The sequence below is a fragment of the Martes martes genome (assembly GCF_963455335.1).
Source record: "Martes martes genome assembly, chromosome: 4".
NCBI lineage: Eukaryota > Metazoa > Chordata > Mammalia > Carnivora > Mustelidae > Martes > Martes martes.
Window position 1 is genome coordinate 45527596 of NC_137891.1, and position 19040 is coordinate 45546635.

At 37.1% G+C, this 19040-nt stretch overlaps 1 protein-coding gene across 3 annotated transcripts in view; it reads left to right on the plus strand.

Annotated features, from left to right (window-relative positions):
* The window catches only part of NBN (nibrin), a 50390-nt gene extending 43576 nt beyond the window's left edge, over positions 1-6814 (plus strand). For all 3 annotated transcript variants that reach the window (XM_080800847.1, XM_080800849.1, XM_080800848.1), the window contains 2 exons: positions 3678-3727; positions 5024-6814. In XM_080800847.1, the coding sequence (XP_080656973.1) occupies positions 3678-3727; positions 5024-5054 (81 nt within the window). In that variant the 3' untranslated portion in view covers positions 5055-6814. The remainder of the gene's footprint in view (positions 1-3677; positions 3728-5023) is intronic.
* The last annotated feature ends 12226 nt before the right edge of the window (positions 6815-19040 follow it).

The window sequence follows — 19040 nt, forward strand, 5'->3', positions numbered from 1 at the left end:
CAGTTTTCTTTCATCTTGAAGCTGTTTAGAGTAAAATACCATGTCCAGGTACTGTTTGCTTGTGAAGCATCGTATGCTATCTTGTGCAGGGATTACAATCTAAAGACAACTTGTACCACTGATGAATTAGTGAACTCTACATCTGAAACTAATGATGTACTATATGTTGGCTAATTGAATTTAAATTTTTAAAAAACCAGATGAATGGATAAAGATGTGGTATATATACACAATGAAATATTACTCAGCCATTAAAGAATGAAATCTTGCCATTTGCAATGACATGGATGGAGCTAGAGTGTCCTGTGCTAAGCGACATAAGTCAGTCAGAGAAAGACACATACCATATGATTTCACTCATATGTAGAATTTAAGAAACAAAACTGATGAATGTAGAGGAAGGGAAGGAAAAATAAAATAAGATGAATCAAAGAGGAGGGAAACCAGAAGAGACTCTTAATTATAGGACACAAACTGAGGCTTGCTAGAAGGGAGGGCGGGGGGACTGGGGTAGTTGGATGATGGGCATTAAGGAGGGCACTTGATGTAATGAGCACTGGGTGTTATATGCAACTGATGAATCACTAAATTCTACCTCTGAAACTAGTAATATTCTATGTTAACTAAGTTGAATTTAAATAAAAAATAAAAAAAAAAATAAAGACAGTTTGTGAGGCAAAAGTGACTGTAGTCAAAATTACTACTACCCAAGCTCTTAGTGTTCTGGTAGAGAACAGAATTGTTTTGGTGGCTCCATATCATTAGTATGGCAGTGTGCTGAATCAGAGGCGATATGCATATCCCATCTAATTTCTGTTGTCCGAAGACCTTGAATGCAGGAAAGGAAGGGCTCAGCTGGAGCTGCGTGCTGCTCCTTCCTGGAACTGGTATGAAATGTGTACCGGGAGTGTATCTTATCCCAGAAGACAACAACCTGCCATTTTAAGTTGTTTACCTCATTTGTCAAGGCTGCACGCAGCCTGTGCCTTTGGTCAGTGTCAGTCCCACTCACTTTCCTGTGCTATTTGTCCCTTTCCAACAGTCCACCAGCAGTGTTTTCTCTTTTCTGCTCAGGATACTTTCCCCCAAATTTGTAGTATTACTAAGCATTCTCACATTTGGTTTTAGTTTGTTTAATGGTCTGGGGCAGTGTTAGGAACATGTTGCAGCAATCTTTTGGTTCTCTGCAGGCTACTTTTCTCAAGTAGGTGGCTTCTTGATTATCATGGCTGTAAGGTTTTGTTTGTTTTTGGCTAGAGAGGAGTTGAGAGAATGACAATGTCGCTAATGACTTTTTTCTGTCTTTTATTTGATTAGAATTAGTTGAGAGCCTGTGTTCTAGATTTATTACACCAAATCTCTCTTTTTGCTAGAGCAATTTTAGGTGCACTAGGTAGGATTTACTCTTTAAGATAATAGAATTGACCTGAGGCATCTGGGTGGCTCAGTGGGTTAAGCCTCTGTCTTTAGCTCAGGTCATGATCTCAGGGTCCTGGGATCGAGCCCTACATCGGGCTCTCTGCTCAGCAGGGAGCCTGCTTCCCCCTTTCTCTCTGCCTGCCTCTCTGCCTACTTATGATCTCTGTCTCAAATAAATAAATAAAAATCTTTAAAAAATAAAAATAGAGTTGACTTTCTCATGCACACAGTGTCTGTATATAAGTTTGCTATTGCCTTGATGTCCTGTTTCCCTAGGCTTATGCCAGCTACTCTTGAGGTTTTTTTTGCCTTTCATTCTTTTTCAGTTTTTCTTTCTTTACTTCTGCTGCAGACCAGTCTTCATTTTGATAATCACCAAATCCATTCCTGAAGTTTCCTTCAATTTAGGGTATTTTCATTTTTTGTGTTAAACATAATAATTCTTTGAGACAGTATCCAACCTGATTTGAATTTTGAAAGACTGGATATGTAATTCTCCCCAACCCTTAAAAAATGCCAGTAATATGAGGATTTCTATTTCTTAAAACTATTTTACTTAATATTTTTTACTAAGACACATAAAGTAAAGCTGACTTTCCCTTACTGGTTTTTCTTTACTGTATTATAACTTTAAAATTAGCATCCTCTGCTGGGAAGCATGTCAAAGTAATTACGATAATAATACCAGCTGCTTTTTTGACAGATGCTTTTTGAAAATCATTGTCTTCCCATTTATGTTCTGCTATACGTATTACACAGTGTGGAAAGATATAATGTCATTTTGATATTTCACCACATGAGTAGAAAATCATTCTATACGAATCTCTGCAAGTCATTCTTCTCAGCCCTTTCCAAAGACTCAAAGTCATTGTAATAGCCTGGTTAATTCCAGGTGTTAAGACCTGGTGGGGGTCTTCTTACTCAGGGAGACCAGGTTAAATCCCAGATCTTCCGTATGACAACCTTTTGATCTTCTGCAAGTTACTTAACATAAGTTTTTGCTTCCTTGGTGGTTAAAACTGGGATAATAGTCTAAGAGTAATAATGAAGTTACATGAAGATTAAATGGGATATATTTAGAAGGCGTTTTAAGATTGTATCTGGAAATACACAAATGTAAGCTATTAACAGTAAAAATAAATAGTATGTACATTCAAGGGACTTACGGTCTTTTAGCAAAGATACAGAATTATAACAGAGGGAAATCAATATGTATCTATGAGTTGTATAGCTGAAGTTTTATGGGAGTTCTTCATAGTAGCTGCTGTTTTTATATTTTTAAATGAAGAGGATTGAAAAACCATTGGTAAAGAGGTGAAGAACATGTTGCTGGACACATAGTAGGCACAAATTATTATTGAAATGAAGGTGCACTGAAAGATTGTCAGAGATAGAAAAAGGAGAAAAAGGGGGTAATTTTCTGGGCAGAGGGAAAAACGTGAACACAAGCAGAGGAAAACGGTATTTGTTAAGAGGTGAGTGTGGTTGGTTGGTTGGTTGGTAATTCAGTTTTAACTGGCATCCAGTATTCGTGGAGAGGGGCATGAGAAGTGATTGAGAAGGTGGTGGAATGGAGCCAGGTTATGAAGAGCCTTTCCCATGTTAGGGGTTAAACTGAAGACTTCGTTTTCTTTGGCAGGTTAAAAAAAAAAAAAAAATCATTGTAATGTTTTAAATGGCATGATAGGATCTAGGCTTTAGAAGGATGCACCCAGCACAGAGTTTTTCTCGTCCTAACACTCAGACGTGCATTAAGAGTTTGGTTTGTGTTTAAAATTACTTTGTCAGGGCAGTAGTTAAGCAGCACCTTCAGAGCCCTGATTTGGGACCTTGGAGAAGAGAACCACTTCACCTGTAGAGCTGCTATAGTTGAAAGTGAGGTAGAATTTGCCCTCTCAGCCCCTTCATCGTCCTATGACCTCAAAACAATGATACTTCATTTAGTAAAAGGGTTCTTCTGGAAAAATATATTTAAAAACTCAACAAGCTAGTAGTTTATACATATATTGATTACCTTTGATGGAGAGGGAATTGGCTGAAGAAAGTTGTTTAATTAGAGGACTTTTGCAGTAATCTTGGCATGAAGTGAAAATGGAGAGGATTTGGTGAATAAGGGAAATATCGTAGAGGCAAGAACTCATAGACCTGGTGAATTCCTGGATGTGGAAATCTCCAAGATGACTGACCACCCCGTATAGCAGTTGATTAACCGTAATTCATCGTTGAACACATGTTTGAAATTATGTAAATTTTGACAGGTGCAAAATCAGCATGCAAAAGAAGAGTCTCTTGCTGATGATCTCTTCAGGTAAAGTTTAATTTCATCCTTCTCATGAATCTTTGAGATGTACATAAAATTTAGTTTTATTCTTAGAGATTAAATATTCATGTCTTCTTTCTTTAGAAATAGACACAACAGGATGCCTGGGTGGCTCAGTTGGTTAAGCAGCTGACTCTTGATTTCAGCTCAGGACATGATCTCAGGGTTGTGGGATCGAGCCCTGCATCAGGCTCTGCACTGAGTGTGGAGTCTGCTGCATGTCCTTCTCCCTCTGCTCCTCCCGTGACACATATGAGCTCTCTCTTTCCCTCAAATAAATAAAATAAAATCTTAAAAAAAATAGACACTTAGTCCCTTCACCTAAAGAATATTTCATTTTTAATGCTGTTGTTTTGTTGTTGTTGTTGTTCTACGACTCAAGTACCTCTCAGTTGGGTTTGCTGCATGTATCTTCGAGGTTTGGGACTAGTGAATTTAGCTGATAGATTTGTGAGATTTCCAGCTCTGGGTTAAATTATGAATGAATGGGTTTTGAGTTAAGACAAATAAAATACCAAAGCATTTGCTCAGTTTTAGTTGGCACCAGAGTAAAAACAAGAGGCTGGATTAGAGTTTCAAATCAAGTTTTTTTGGGAGGTTTAGAGGAGTTATAGTGGGTGGTTACAATTTAATTCTGATTTAACACATATCCAACATTCCTGCAGGCCCCAAACCTTAACAATAATTAGCTCTCAAATACAAATAGTATAAAATAAAATTAATTTATCTACTTATAGGTAGGTACTGACTAGGAGAGAATAACATTTTCCCAAGTTTATGTAAAGGCAGAACCAAGAAGTACTGTATTTTTTAATCTGTTTTGCAGCCAGTCTGATTCTTTAATTTCATTATTGACAGTATATCATTGGTGAAAATGTCGACAGATGGTGCTCATTTTTCATAAGCAGTTAAGAATATCTGGTTGCTAAATTTGTTAATTACTATATGAGAAAATTTTATAAAGTATATCTATTTTAGGATCATCTTATGCAAATGTTATAATGTAGTTGGGAGTGGAAGGAGTTTGAATCCATACTGGGATAGGTATAAACATGTATTTTTAAACCATTTCCATTAATTATTTTGATGCTTTTACTGGACTTTTTCTATTGCTGATGTTTTATTTTTACCAAATGTTCACCAAACCAACATCAAAACGGTAAATGAAAGTAAAAATGTCAGTGCTTAATACCGGATCCTAAGGATAAAATTGGCATTCTCATTGTGTTTGCCAAGGTATGACTATGTTTTAAAAGCCCTTTAACTTTATTTCTTTCTTTGCAGATACAATCCTAATGTAAAAAGGAGACGATAATTGAGGATTTCATAAAGGAGCCGCTCACAGAGAAATATTTCCTATCAAGTATTTACATCAAGTTTCCTCTGGGATACATTCATTAAGTATATAGAGGGGACTTAAATTACAAAGGTTTTATGACCTAAATTTGTTGAATAAAATGCACAAAACTCCATTTCTTTTGTATGTGACAGTATTATTGAGTTTTCAGTCTTTGTCATCTTATCTCTTATGGTAATTTTTTCATTTCTAAATGTGGCTTTTTATTTACTGAATATTTAATATAGTCACAGTTCAAAATTCTAAAAGTTTAGAAGGATAAGAAATGAAAAAATCTCCCTTCTACCACTGGTCTAGCTGTGTGGTTCCCCTCCTCTGATAAAATCCATGATACTCATTTCTTATGAGTCTTTATAGAGATTTTTGCTGCCTCTTAAAATTTGTATGCATGTTATTTTCCATTAATCTCCTACAAAAATGATAGCATAACATACGCAGTATTCTGCACCTTGCTCCTTTTTGCCGAATAGGTTGGAAGATCTTACACATACCAGAGCAGACATTTTTTTCCCCCATTATACCATAGTCTTCCTTAAGCTGAAGTAACCCAAGTGAAATGGATTTCAGGGGTGTAGATGTCACCCACATATTCTAGTACTAGAAAGGACAATATGGAAGACTTCATCAAGCTTGTGGTTAGATTTTACTAGAATGGGAAGACTTATTTGGTGGTCTTACTGAGCTGGGTGTGTATCTCTTGAGCTAGTTCTGGTTTTCCTATCTGAAAAATAGAAATTAAGATTGTCGTCTTTGTTAAAGGAAGATGGTAAGAAAAAAATGTCTTTTTTCAAATTTTGTAATGTAGACAACTTGGCTGTACGTGAGAATTATAGTAGACTTTTTATCAACTCTTAAGGACTGATGCATTAAGTTCTGGGACGTAGAATAAGCTTTTTGTACTCAAATCTATACATGAAGTATTCATGGTCTCATGTAGGTTCTGCCACCCTAACGAGCTAAGCATTTTAGGTTGTTAGAGATAGGCTAGCATGAAGAATTATATTGTAATTTAATATGTATTGTTGCTAGCTCCTCACAGAAGATTATTGATGTTGAACACCTTTTCACGTGTTTGTTGGCCATTTGTATCTTTGGGGAAAAGGTCTCTTAAGCTCCTCTGCCCTTTTTTTAAATTAGATTTTTTTTTTTTTTTGCTGTTGAATTATAGGAGTTCTTTATATATTTTGAATATTAACCCCTTACCAGATATATTTAATATGCATATATTTTCTCCCATTCCATAGGTTGTCTTTTTGGTTGATTGCTGCCTTTGACGTATGGAAGCTTTTTAGTTTGATTTAGTTCCACTTGTTTGTTTTTTATTTCGTTGATTTTGCTTTTGGTACCAAATTAAAAAAAAAAAATCATTGTCATGACTGATGTCAAGAAGCTTATCTCCTATGTTTTCTTCTAAGAATTTCATAGTTTTAGGTCTTACATTTAAGTCTTTAATCCATTTTCAGTTGTTTTTTTGTGTGTGTATGGGACAAGATAGTGGTCCGGTTTCATTCTTCTGCATGTGGCTGTTCAGTTTTCCTGCAACCATTTATGAAGAGACTATCTTTTCCCTGTTGTGTACTCATGTATCCTTTGTCAAAAATTAATTGACCATAAACGTGACTTTATTTCTGGGCTCTTTGTCTGTTCAGTTCCTCTATGTGTCTTTTTATGCCAGTACCAAATAGTTTTGATTAATATAGCTGTGTGAAATCAAGAAGTATGATGCCTTCAGTTTTGTTCTTTCTCAACACTGCTTTGGTCATTCAGAGTTTTCTTAATGGGTCCAGCTTTATTTTTTCACATGTGAATACCCAATTATTCCAGCACATTTTATTGAAGAGACTCCTCCATTGAGTATCCTTGGTAATTACTAGTTGGCGATATACGCGTGGTTTTATTTTGGGGCTCTCAATTCTGTATTTGTCTTGGTGTACTTGTTTTTATGCCAGTACCAGTTCTGTGGACTATAGCTTTTTTTATTATTATTTTTTATTTTTTCAGTGTTCCAAGATTCATTGTTTATGCACCACACCCAGTGTTCCATGCAATACACGCCCTCCTTAATACCTATCATCAAGCTGACCCAACCCCCCACCCCCTTCCTTCCAAAACCCTCAATTTGTTTCTCAGAGTCCACAGTCTCATGGTTCCTCTCCCCCTCCAATTTCCCTCAATTCACTTTTCCTTTCCTTCTTCTAATATCCTCCATGTTATTCCCTATGCTTCACAAGTAAGTGAAACCATATGATAATTGACTTTCTCTGCTTATTTCACTCAGCATAATCTCCTCCAGTCCCATCCATGTTGATGGAAAAGTTGGATATTCATCCTTTCTTTCTGATGGCTCAGTAATACTCCATTGTATATATGGACCATATCTCCTTTATCCATTCGTCTGTTGAAGGGCATCTTGGCTTTTCCACAGTTTGGTGATTTTGGCCATTGCTGCTGTGAACATTGGGGTACATATGGCCCTTCTGTTCACTATGTCTGTATCTTTGGGGTAAATACTCAGTAGTACAATTGCAGGGTCATAAGGTAGCTCTATTTTTAATTTCGTAAGGAATCTCCACACTGTTTTCCAAAGTGGTTGCACCAACTTGCATTACCACCAACAGTGTAAGAGGTTTCCCCTTTCTCCACATCCTCTCCAACTCTTGTTTCTTGTTAATTTTGGCCATTCAAACTGGTGTAAGGTAGAATCTCAATGTGGTTTTGATTTGAATCTCCCTGATGGCTAATGATGATGAACATTTTTTCATGTGTTTGTTAGCCATTTGTATGCCTTCTTTGGAGAATTGTCTGTTCATGTCTTCTACCCATTTTGATGTGATTATTTGAGTGTTGAGTTTGAGGAGATCTTGGATATCAGCCCTTTGTCTGTAGCGTCATTTGCGAATATCTTCTCCCATTCCGTGGGTTGCCTCTTTGTTTTTTTGACTGTTTGTTTGCTGTGCAGAAGCTTTTGATCTTGATGAAGTCCCAAAAGTTCATTTTCGCTTTTGTTCTTTGCCTTTGGAGACATGTCTTGAAAGAGGTTGCTGTGGCTAATGACGAAGAGGTTACTGTCTATGTTCTCCTCTAGGGTTTTGATGGGATTCCTGTCTCACGTTGAGGTCTTTCATCCATTTAGAGTTTATGTTTGTGTATGGTGTAAGAGAATGGTCGAGCTTCATTCTTCTATACATAGCTGTCCAATTTTCCTAGACTGTTTATTGAAGAGACTATCTTTTTTCCACTGGATATTTTTTCATGATTTGTTGAAGATTATTTGACCATAGAGTTGAGGGTCCATATCTAGGCTCTCTACTCTATTCCATTGGTCTATGTGTCTGTTTTTGTGTCAGTACCATGCTGTCTTGGTGACCACAGCTTTGTAATAAAGCTTGAAATCAGGCAATGTGATTTCCCAGTTTTGTTTATCTTTTTCAACATTTCCTTAGCAATTTGGGGTCTTTTCTGGTTCCATACAAATTTTAGGATTGTTTGTTCCACCACTTTGAAAAATGCCGCTGTTGTTTTGATCAGGATGACATTAAAAGTGTAGATTGCTCTGGGCAGCGTAGACACTTTAACAATATTTATTCTTCCAATCCACGAGTATGAATGTTTTTCCATCGTTTTGTGTCTTCTTCAATTTCTTTCATGAGTATTCTGTAGTTTCTAGAGTATGGTCCTTTATCTCTTCGATTAGGTTTATCCCAAGGTATCTTACGGCTTTTGGTGCTATTGTAAATGGAATCGATTCTCTAATTTCTCTTTGTACAGTTTCATTGTTAGAGTACAAGAAAACTGATTTCTGTGCATTGATTTTGTATCCTGCCACATTACTGAATTGTTATATGAGTTCTAGTAATTTGGGGGTGGAATCTTTTTTTGGGTTTTCCACATAAAGTATGATGTCATCTGTGGAGAGAGTGAGTTTGACTTCTTATTTGCCAATTTGAATATCTTTTGTTGTTGTTGTTATTGTTTGTCTGATTGGTGTTGCTAGGACTTCTAGTACTATGTTGAACAACAATGGCAAGAGTGGTTATCCTTGTGTTCCTGATCTCAATGGGAAGGTTGTCAGCTTTTCCCCATTGAGAATGCTATTCACTGTGGGTTTTTCATAGATGGATCTTACAAAGTTGAAAATTGTTCCCTCTATTCATATACTTTGAAGAATTTTAATCAGGAAAGGATGCCGTATTTTGTCAAATGCTTTTTCTCGATCAATTGAGAGGATCATGCAGTTCTTCTCTCTTATTGATTTGTTCTGTCACATTGATTGATTTGTGAATGTGGAACCACCCTTGCATCCCAGGGATAAATCCCACCTGGTCATGGTGGATAACTTTTTTAATGTACTGTTGGATCCTATTAGCTAGGATCTTGTTGAGAATCTTGGCATCCATGTTAATCAGGGATCTTGGTCTGAAATTCTCCTTTTTGATGGGGTCTTTGCCCGGTTTGGGGATCAGGGTACTGCTGGCTTCATAGAAAGAGTCTGGAAGTTTTCCTTCTGTTTCTGTTTGTTTGTTTATTTGTTTGTTTGTTTTTAAAGATTTTATTTATTTGACAGATAGAGATCACAAGTAGGCAGAGAGGCAGGCAGAAAGAGAGAGAGGAGGAAGCAGGCTCCCGGCTGAGCAGAGAGCCCGATGCGGGGCTCGATCCCAGGACCCTGAGATCATGACCTGAGCTGAAGGCAGAGGCTTTAACCCACTGAGCCACCCAGGCGCCCCTGTTTCTTGAAACAGCTTCAGGAGAAATAGGTATTATTTCTTTGAATGTTTGGTGGAATTCCCAAGGGAATCCATCAGGTCCTGGGCTCTTGTTTTTTGGGAGGTTTTTGATCACTTCTTCAATCTTGTTACTAGATATTGGTCTATTCAGGCTGTCTCTTTCTTTCTGTTTCAGTCTTAGAAGTTTGTAGGTTTCCAGGAATGCATCCATTTCTTCTAGGTTGCTTAACTTATTGGCATATAACTGTTCATAGTAATTTCTGATAATTATTCCTATTTCCTTGGTGTTAGTAGTGATCTCTCCCCTTTCATTCATAATTTTATTAATTTGGGTCCTCTCTCTTTTCTTTTGGATTAGTTTGGATCTTACTGATTCTTTCAAAGAACCAGCTTCTAGTTTTGTTGATGTGTTCTACTGTGTCTCTAGTTTCTAACTCACTGATCTCTGCTCTAATCTTGATTATTTCCCTTCTTGTGCGTGGGGTTGGCTTAATTTGTTGTTGATTTTCCAGTTGTTTAAGGTGTAAAGAGAGTTGGTGTATTCAGGATTTTTCAGTTTTTTTGAGTGAGGTTTGAATGGCTATGTATTTCCCCCTTAGGACCGCCTTTGTCATATCCCATAGGTTTTGGACTGATGTGTTTTCATTCTCATTGGTTTCCATGAATTATGTAAGTTCTTCCTTGATTTCCTGATTGATCCAGACGTTCTTGAGCAGGATGGTCTTTAGCTTCCAACTGTTTGAATTCCTTCCAAACTTTTCTTGGGTTTGAGTTCCAGTTTCAAAGCCTTGTGATCTGAGAATATACAGGGAATAATCTCAATCTTTTGGTATTGGTTGAGCCCTGATTTGTGATTCAGTATGTGTTCTATACTGGAGAAGATTCCATGTCCACTCAAGAAGAATGAGTATTCTGTTGCTTTAGGGTGAAATGTTCTGTATGTATCTGTGAGGTCCATCTGGTCCAGTGTGTCATTCAAAGCTCTTGTTTCTTTATTGATTTTCTGCTTGGATGGGCTACTACTGAGAGTGGCATGTTAAGCTCCCCTACTATTAATGTGTTCATATCAGCATGACTATTTTGATTAACAGTTGGCTTATGTAGTTGGCTTCTCCCATATTTGGGGCATAAATATTTACAATTATTAGATCTTCTTATGGGATAGACCCTTTAAGAATGATGTAGTGTCTTTCTATTTCTCTGACTACAGTCTTTAGCTTAAAATCTAATTTATCTGATATGAGAATCACTACCTTAACTTTCTTTTGAGGCCCATTGGCATGAAAGATGCTTCTCCATCCCTTCATTTTCAGTCTGGATGTATCTTTAGGTTCCAGATGTGTCTCTTGTAGACAGCATATGGACGGGTCCTGACATTTTATCCAGTCTGCAACTCTTTACCATTTTATGGGAGCATTTAGGCCATTCATGTTGAGAGTGATTATTGAAAGGTAAGTTTTTATTGACATCACGTTGCTTATGAAGTCCTTGTTTCTATAGATTGTCTCTGCAAATTTCTTTTCTATGTCACTCGTGGGTTCTTTCTTCCTTTATAGAACCCTCCTTAATATTTCTTGTAGTGCCGGCTTGGTGGTCACATACCCTTTTAAACCTTGCCAGTCTTGGAAGCTCTCCATCTATTTTGAATGTCAGTCTTGCTGGATAAAGTATTCTTGGCTGCATGTTCTTCTCATTTAGTGCCCTGAATATGTCTTGCCAACCCTTTCTGGCTTGCCAGGTGTCTGTGGACAGGTCTGACGTTATTCTGATGGTCCTTCCTCTCTACATAAGGAATTTCTTCCCCCTAGCTGCCCTTAGGACCTCCTGTCTAAAATTATGATTCTTGAATTTCACAATTAAGTGTCTGGATGTCTTTCTAGACTCGTTGATCGTGGGGGGTGTCCTTTCTGCCTCTAGGACACGAACACTTGTTCCATTCCCCAGAGTAGGGAAATTTTCACCCAGAATTTATTCAACTATATCTTCTCGCTTTCTCCACTCCCTCAGGGATCCCAATAATTCTGACGTTGGAATGTTTCATTTCCTAATTCTGTTTTCATGGCTTCTAAGCTGTTTGTTCCAGGCCTCTTCCTGATCCTTCTTTTCTATCAGTTTCTCTTCTAGATCACTAATTCTGTGTTCTGCCTTGGTTACCCTAGCTGTTAGAGTTTTTAGATTAGATTGGATCTCACTGATAGCATATTTAACTTCTGTCAGATCTGCTCTCACTTCTGCCCTTAGAGATTCTATGTTGTCACTAATGGTCTTCTCCAGCCTGGCCATTGCCTGGATAATTGTAACCCTGAATTCCCTTTCCAACATACTCTTTATGTCCATATCCAGTAGTTCTGTGGCAGAGGGTGCAGTCTCTGAATTTTTCCTCTGGTGTTCTCCTAGTCATTTTGGTAAGAGGTATTTGAGGGGATGTATAGCTGAAATATCAACCACAATCCAGGCAAGGTGCACCCTCTCCACTGATGTCTTCTGCCTTCGTAGAGATCCAGAAGTGTATAACCTTACATTTCAGGCTGTTTTCATAGGTGTTCAGAGTGTTCTGGTAGATATTTAGCTCACTTTAGGGGACCGGTTGAAACAGGGTCTTCTACTTCTCCACCATCTTGCCCCTCCTAGAGCCAGGCTATAGCTTTATTGTTTTTTTTTTTTTAAAGATTTTATTTATTTATTCGACAGAGATCACAAGTAGGCAGAGAGAAAGAGAGAGGGGGAAACAGGCTCCCCGCTAAGCAGAGAGCCCAATGCGGGGCTCGATCCCAGGACCCTGAGATCATGACCTGAGCCAAAGGTAAAGGCTTAACCCACTGAGCCACCCAGACACCCCCCGGACTATAGCTTTATAGTAAAGCTTGAAATAGGGAAATGGGGTTCCTACTGCTTTGTTCTTTCTCAGGATTTTTTGGGCTATTTTAGGTCTTTCGTGGTTCCATACAAATTTTAGAAATTCTTTTTCTGTTTCTCTAAAAGGTGCCATTGGGATCTTGATAGGGATTATGTTGAATCTGTAGATGGCTTTTAATAGTATTGACATTTTAACAATATTAATTCTTCCAGTCCATAAACAAAGGATACTTTTCTCTTTGTATCTTCTATTTCTGTCATTGGTGTTTTGTAGTTTTCAGAGTAGAGATCTTTTACCTCCTTAAATTTGTTCCTAGGTATTTTGGTTTTGGTGCCATTTCACATGGGATCTACTTCTTTATTTTTCAGAAAATTTGGTGCTGCTGTATAGAAATGCTACTGATTTTTGTAAGTTAATTTTGTTTTGTATCCTATAGTTTTACCAGATTCATTGATTAGTTGTAACCATTTTTTGGTTGAGTCTTTAGTATTTTTTTATAAAATTATGTTGTCTACAAATAGAGACAATTTTACTTCTTCCTTTCCAATTCTGATGCTTTTTTTTTTTTTAAAGATTTTATTTATTTGAGAGAGAGAATATGAGCAAGGGAAGGGGCAGAGGGAGCAGCAGACTTCCCACTGATTAGGGAGCCCAGTGTGCAGCTCCATCCCTGGACCCTGGGATCCTGACCTGAGCCACTCATGCACCCGCTGATACCTTTTATTTCTTTTTCTTGCCTGACTGCTTTAGCTAGGACTTCTAATATGTTGTATAGGAGTGGTAAGAACGGACACCCTTATCTTGTTCTTGATCTTAGATGGAAAGCTTCCAGCCTGTTACCACTGAGTGGGATATTAGCTGTGGGCTTGTCATGAATGACCTTTATTATGTGGAAGTACGTTTCCTATGTACCTACTTTGTTGAGTTTTTATCATGAATGGATGTCAGATTTTGTCAGATAGCTTTTCTGCATCTATTCAGATGACTGTATAATTTTTAACCTTCGTTTTCTTAAAGTGGGTGTCATATTGAGTTATTTGCAAATGTTGAATCATCCTTGTGGCCCTGGTCATGGTATATGATCTTTTTAATGTATTGTTGAGTTTGGTTTGCTAATATTTTGTTGAGGATTTTTTTGTGTCTGTGTTTTTCAAGGATTTGGACCTCTAATTTTATTTTTTTGTGGTGCTGTTTTTTGCTTTTGCCATCAGAATAATGCAAGCCTCATAAAATGAGTGTTTCTTCCACTTCTGTTTTTTGGAAGAGTTTGAGAAGGATTGGTTTTAATTCCTTATTAAATGTTTTGTAGAATTCACCAGTGAAGCCACCTAGTCCTGGGCTTTTCTTTGTTGGGAGATGTTTGACTACTGATTCAATCTGCTTAGTAACACTTGGTCTATTCAGATATTCTGTTTCTTCATGATTGTACCTATGTTGATTATATGTTCTTACACATTTACCCACTCTTGCAAAGCTCTACAGTTTTTTTGGCCTGTAATTGTTTATTATAGTCTGTTAAGATCCTTTCTATTTTGTGGTATCAGTTGTAATGTCTCTTTGATTTCTAATGTTACTTTTTAGAGTCCCCTTTCTCTCTCTCTCTCATGTCTAGCCAAAGTTGTTAATCTTTTGAGAAAAAAAAAAAAAGGGCTTAGTTTCATTGATCTTTTCTGTTGTCTTTTTAGTCTCATTTATTTCTGCTCTGATATTTATTATTTGCTCCCTTCTGCTAACTATAGGCTTAGTTCTTTTTTTTAGCTCCTTGAGGTATAAATTTAGGTGTTTTTTTGTTTTGTTTTGTTTTTGTTTTTGATATCTTTCGTGTTTCTTGGTATAGGCAGCTTATTGATATGAACTTCTTTCTCAGAACTGCTTTTGCTGCATCCCATAAATTTTGGTATACTTTGTTCACATTTTAATTTGTCTCAAGGTACTTTTATTTTTCTTTTAATCTCTTCTTTGTTCCATTGATTGTTCAGTAGCGTGCTGTTTGATGTCTACATATTGTGAGCTTTCCAGTTTTCTTCTGTAATTGAATTTTGGTTTCACATTGTGATTGGAAAAGATGCTTGGAAGGATTTCAGTCTTAAATGTTTTGTGCCTTGTTTTGTAGTCTTAACATATGATCTGTCCTATAGAATATTTGTGTATGCTTGAGAAGAATATGTATTCTGCTGCTGTTGGATGGAAGGTTCTATAAATATCTGTTAAGTTCATCTGGTCTAATGCATCACTTCAGCCCCATAGTTCCTGATTTTCTCTGATCTATCCATTGCATAAAATGGGGATTTAAGTCTCCTAACTATTACTATATTGCTGTTCATTTCTTCCTTCAAATCTATTAATATTTATTCTATATATTTAGGTAATTCTGTGTTGGGTAGATAAATATTTACATTTGTTATATCCTACTGTTGGATTGACCCTTAATATTATATAATGACCTTCTTTGTTTCTTATAATACTCTTTGGATAGAAGTCTTTTTTGTTTAAGTATAGCTACTCCTGCTTTCTTTTTGTTTGCACCTGCATGGAATATTTTTTCCCATCCCTTCACATTCAGTCTATGTATGTCCCTAAAGCTGACATGAGACTCTCATAAGCAGCATATAGTTAGGTCTTCTTTTTTTGTTTTGTTTTGTTTTTGTTTTAATCTGTTGAGCCACTCTGTGTCTTTTCATTGGAGGATTTAGACCATTTACATTTAAAGTAATTATGGATAGGTGTGAACTTATTATGCTCATTTGGCTAATTGTTATTTGGCTAATTAATTTCTGTAAATTGTTTTGTAATTCCTTTAGTCCTTCCTTCTTGCTCTCTTTCTTTGTGATTTGGCAGTTTTCTGTAGTGGTATATTTAGATTTCCTTTCTTTTTATCTTTTGCATATCTGATGTAGATACTTGCTTTATATTTACCATGAGGCTTAAATAAAACACCTTACAGTTACACAATCTATTTTAAACCGATAAGAACTTAACTTTGAATGCATACTAAAGGTCCACATTTTTACTCTTCCCCTGTGCCATATGTTTTTGAGGTCACAATTTACATCTTTTTACCTTGTGTAACTCTTAACAAATTATTGTACTTACTTTTGTTTTATTTTTTATTTTAATAAACATATAATGTATTATTAGCCCCGGGGTACAGGTCTGTGAATCGCCAGGTTTACACATTTCACAGCACTCATCATAGCACATACCCTCCCCAATGTCCATATCCCCACCACCCTCTCCCGTCCCCCCTCCCTCCAGCAACCCTCAGTCTGTTTTTTGAGATTGAGTCTTTTATGGTTTGTCTCCCTCCCAATCCCATCTTCTTTCATTTTTTCTTTTCCTACCTCCCCCCAACCCGCCCCCCCACATTGCATCTGTACTTACTTTTCTGCTTTTGTCTTTTAACCTTCATTCTAGATTTATAAGTGATTTTACCTATCACCTTTACTACATTAGAGTGTTTTCAACTTACATATTTACTTTTACCAGAGAGATTTATAATTTCATGTATTTTCCTGTTACTAGTTACCATTCTTTTCAGCTTGAAGGCGTCCTTTTAACATTTCTTGTAAACCTGGTTGAGTGATGATAAACTTGTTTTTCTATCTGCAAAACTCAATCTCTCCATCAATTCTGAAAGACAGCTTTGCTGGGTAGGCTATTCTTGAATGGCAGGTTTGTTTCTATTAGCAATTAAAATATATCATTCCACTATCTTCTGGCCTGCCATATTCCTGCTGAAAAAATCTCATAATCTAGTAGTAGTTCCCTTGTAAGTAACAAATTGCTTTTGTTATTCTGCCTTTAAGATGCTCTCTTTGTCTTTAACTTTTGACAATTCATTTAATGTGTTGGTGTGGGCATTTTGGGATTAACTGAAACTTTTTGGTTTTCTTGGATCTGGATGTCAGTTTCATTCCCCAGATTAGGGATATTTTCAGACATTTTTTCTTTGAATATGCTTTCTGCCCCCTTATGTCTTTCTTCATTTAAGATCCCTGTAATGCAAATATTGGTCCCATGAGGCCCATAAGCTATTTCCATTCTATTCATTCTTTTTTTCTTTTTTCTTCTCTGATTAGATTAATTCCATGCTCTACCTTTGAGTTCACTTTCTTCCTTCCTGTTTCATCTGTCAAGTCTGTTTTGAACCCTCTGTTGAATTTTTCAGTCAGTTTTGTATTCTTCAGCCTTCTGGTATGTTTGGTTCGTGTTTTCTCTTTGTCAAAATATTCATTTTATACATGTTTTATTCTGACCTTGGTTAGAATATTATGACCATAATTCTTAACTTTTTGATAAATCACTAATCTCCAAGGTCTACTTCTAGATTTTTATCTTGCTATTCTATGTGGAACAAGTTTCTATATTTCTTCATTTTCCTTGACTCCCTGTGTTGATGTCTGTGTATTAGATAACATAGTCATAAATAACATAGTTGAAGATGTGCCAAGTTCTTTGACTGTCTTAAAGGAAAGGATCTTAGCATCGAGATTCAGGCTGACTGGAAGCTGGACCCTCAGGCAGAAAGAAGCTTTCAAAGTATGTAAGTAGCCATCTTGCATGGAGCCGTGAGCTAGGTGTTTCTGTCTGCTTCTTCTGTACTGAACCCTGGGGGAGTAACTAGTTAAGAATTATTTCTGTTTAGCTACAGTCCTCTGTGACCCATGAACACAGGCTCCTTCCAGTGATGTAATTAGGATTGGGCTACAGGGAGAATGCAGCCATGGTGTCAGCTGGCTTCCCTGGTCTCTGAGGAGGATGGCAGTCTCTCCCTAGATGTGAGATAAATTAGAAGCCTGACCTTTACACTACAACTTCAAAGATGTACAAATAGCTCTCTGAAATGGAAAGACTGGGATAAGGGCATTTTTGCTTACTGATTCTTTATTGAGCCCTGGGCAGATAGCTGGTTAAAAGCTGTTTCTTTGTTAGCCATAGTCTTGTTCAACCCACAAACAAAAGCCCTGCTGACCACCAGTGCCAGGCTATCAAGGCATGTGTCCTCTGGGTGGCAGCTACAGGAGCTACTGCACTAGATGTGTGTGCCAGCCCTTAAGGAAGACATGAGTGACTTAAAGCAGAGCAAAAGACAATGCAGAGATGACACCTGCTGGGTTTGGAGAAGATAGCAGTCTTTTCAAATTAGCAACCAGACTTTCAGGCTGTGGCTTATAAGATATGCAAATAAGCCTCTTTTAGGGAAAGACTAAGAGGAAGTTGGGCATTTTTCTCTGCTCCCTCTGGTGGGTTATCCACAGTAAGTCCAAACCAGTTAAGAATCATTCTTTGTTTGCTGTAGTCTTGTGATCTTGTGAGCACCAGGTTTGTTGGCTTTCAAACCTAGGTGTTTCAGGGCTCATCCCTCAGATGGAAGTCTTAAAAATTGGGACATTAGATGTTGCATCCACACACCCTTCAATCCTCCGGCAGTATATTTAAGTTCCTTCCTGATTGTTTGCTGCTGTGGTTAAGGTCTGTTACCATGTTTTTCCTCTTTGTCCCATTTGTTTCTTTTTTTCTCCTTTGGATTAAGTATTTTTTAATATTCCATCTTACTGCTTCTGTTGTCTTTATAATTACACCATTTACATTTTCTTAATACTTGCTGGAAGGATATACATTCTTAATACAGCCTGCCTTAAATAACATGCTGTTTATACCTACATAATGTGTATGTCATAAATGTGTACTCCACTTACCCCTTTATTTATGGTGTAATATTTTACTTCTACATGTCTTAAATCTTAAGTTTTTTAAAATTTTGCTTTAAATTATTTCAAACACAGTACTATTTTTCTTTCAAAAGTTAATTGGAAATAGAGCTACCCTATGACCCAGCAATGGCACTACCAGGTATTTACCCCAAAGATACAAATGTAGTGATCCAAAGGGGCACCTGCACCCCAATGTTTATAGCAGCAATGTCCACAGTAGCCAAACTATGGAAAGAGCCCAGATGTCCACCAACGGATGAATGGATAATGAGGTGTGTGTGTCTGAGAATAGTATATATATAATGGAATATTACACAGCCATCAAAAAATATTATGCAGCCATCGTTGCCATTTTCAACGACTTGGATGGAACTAGAGGGCACTGTGCTAAACGAAATAACTCAATCAGAGAAAGACAATTATCTTTCGATCTCACTGATACGTGGAATTTAAGAAACGAGGCAGAGAATCATATGAGGAGAGAGGAAAAAATGAAACAAAATGAAACAAAATGAAACCGGAGAGGGAGAAAAACCGTAAGAGACTCTTAATCATAGGAAAGAAACAGGAATACTAGAGGGGAGGAGAGTGGAGGGGTGGAATAACTGGGTGAGGGCCATTGCGGAGGTTATGTGTTATAATGAAC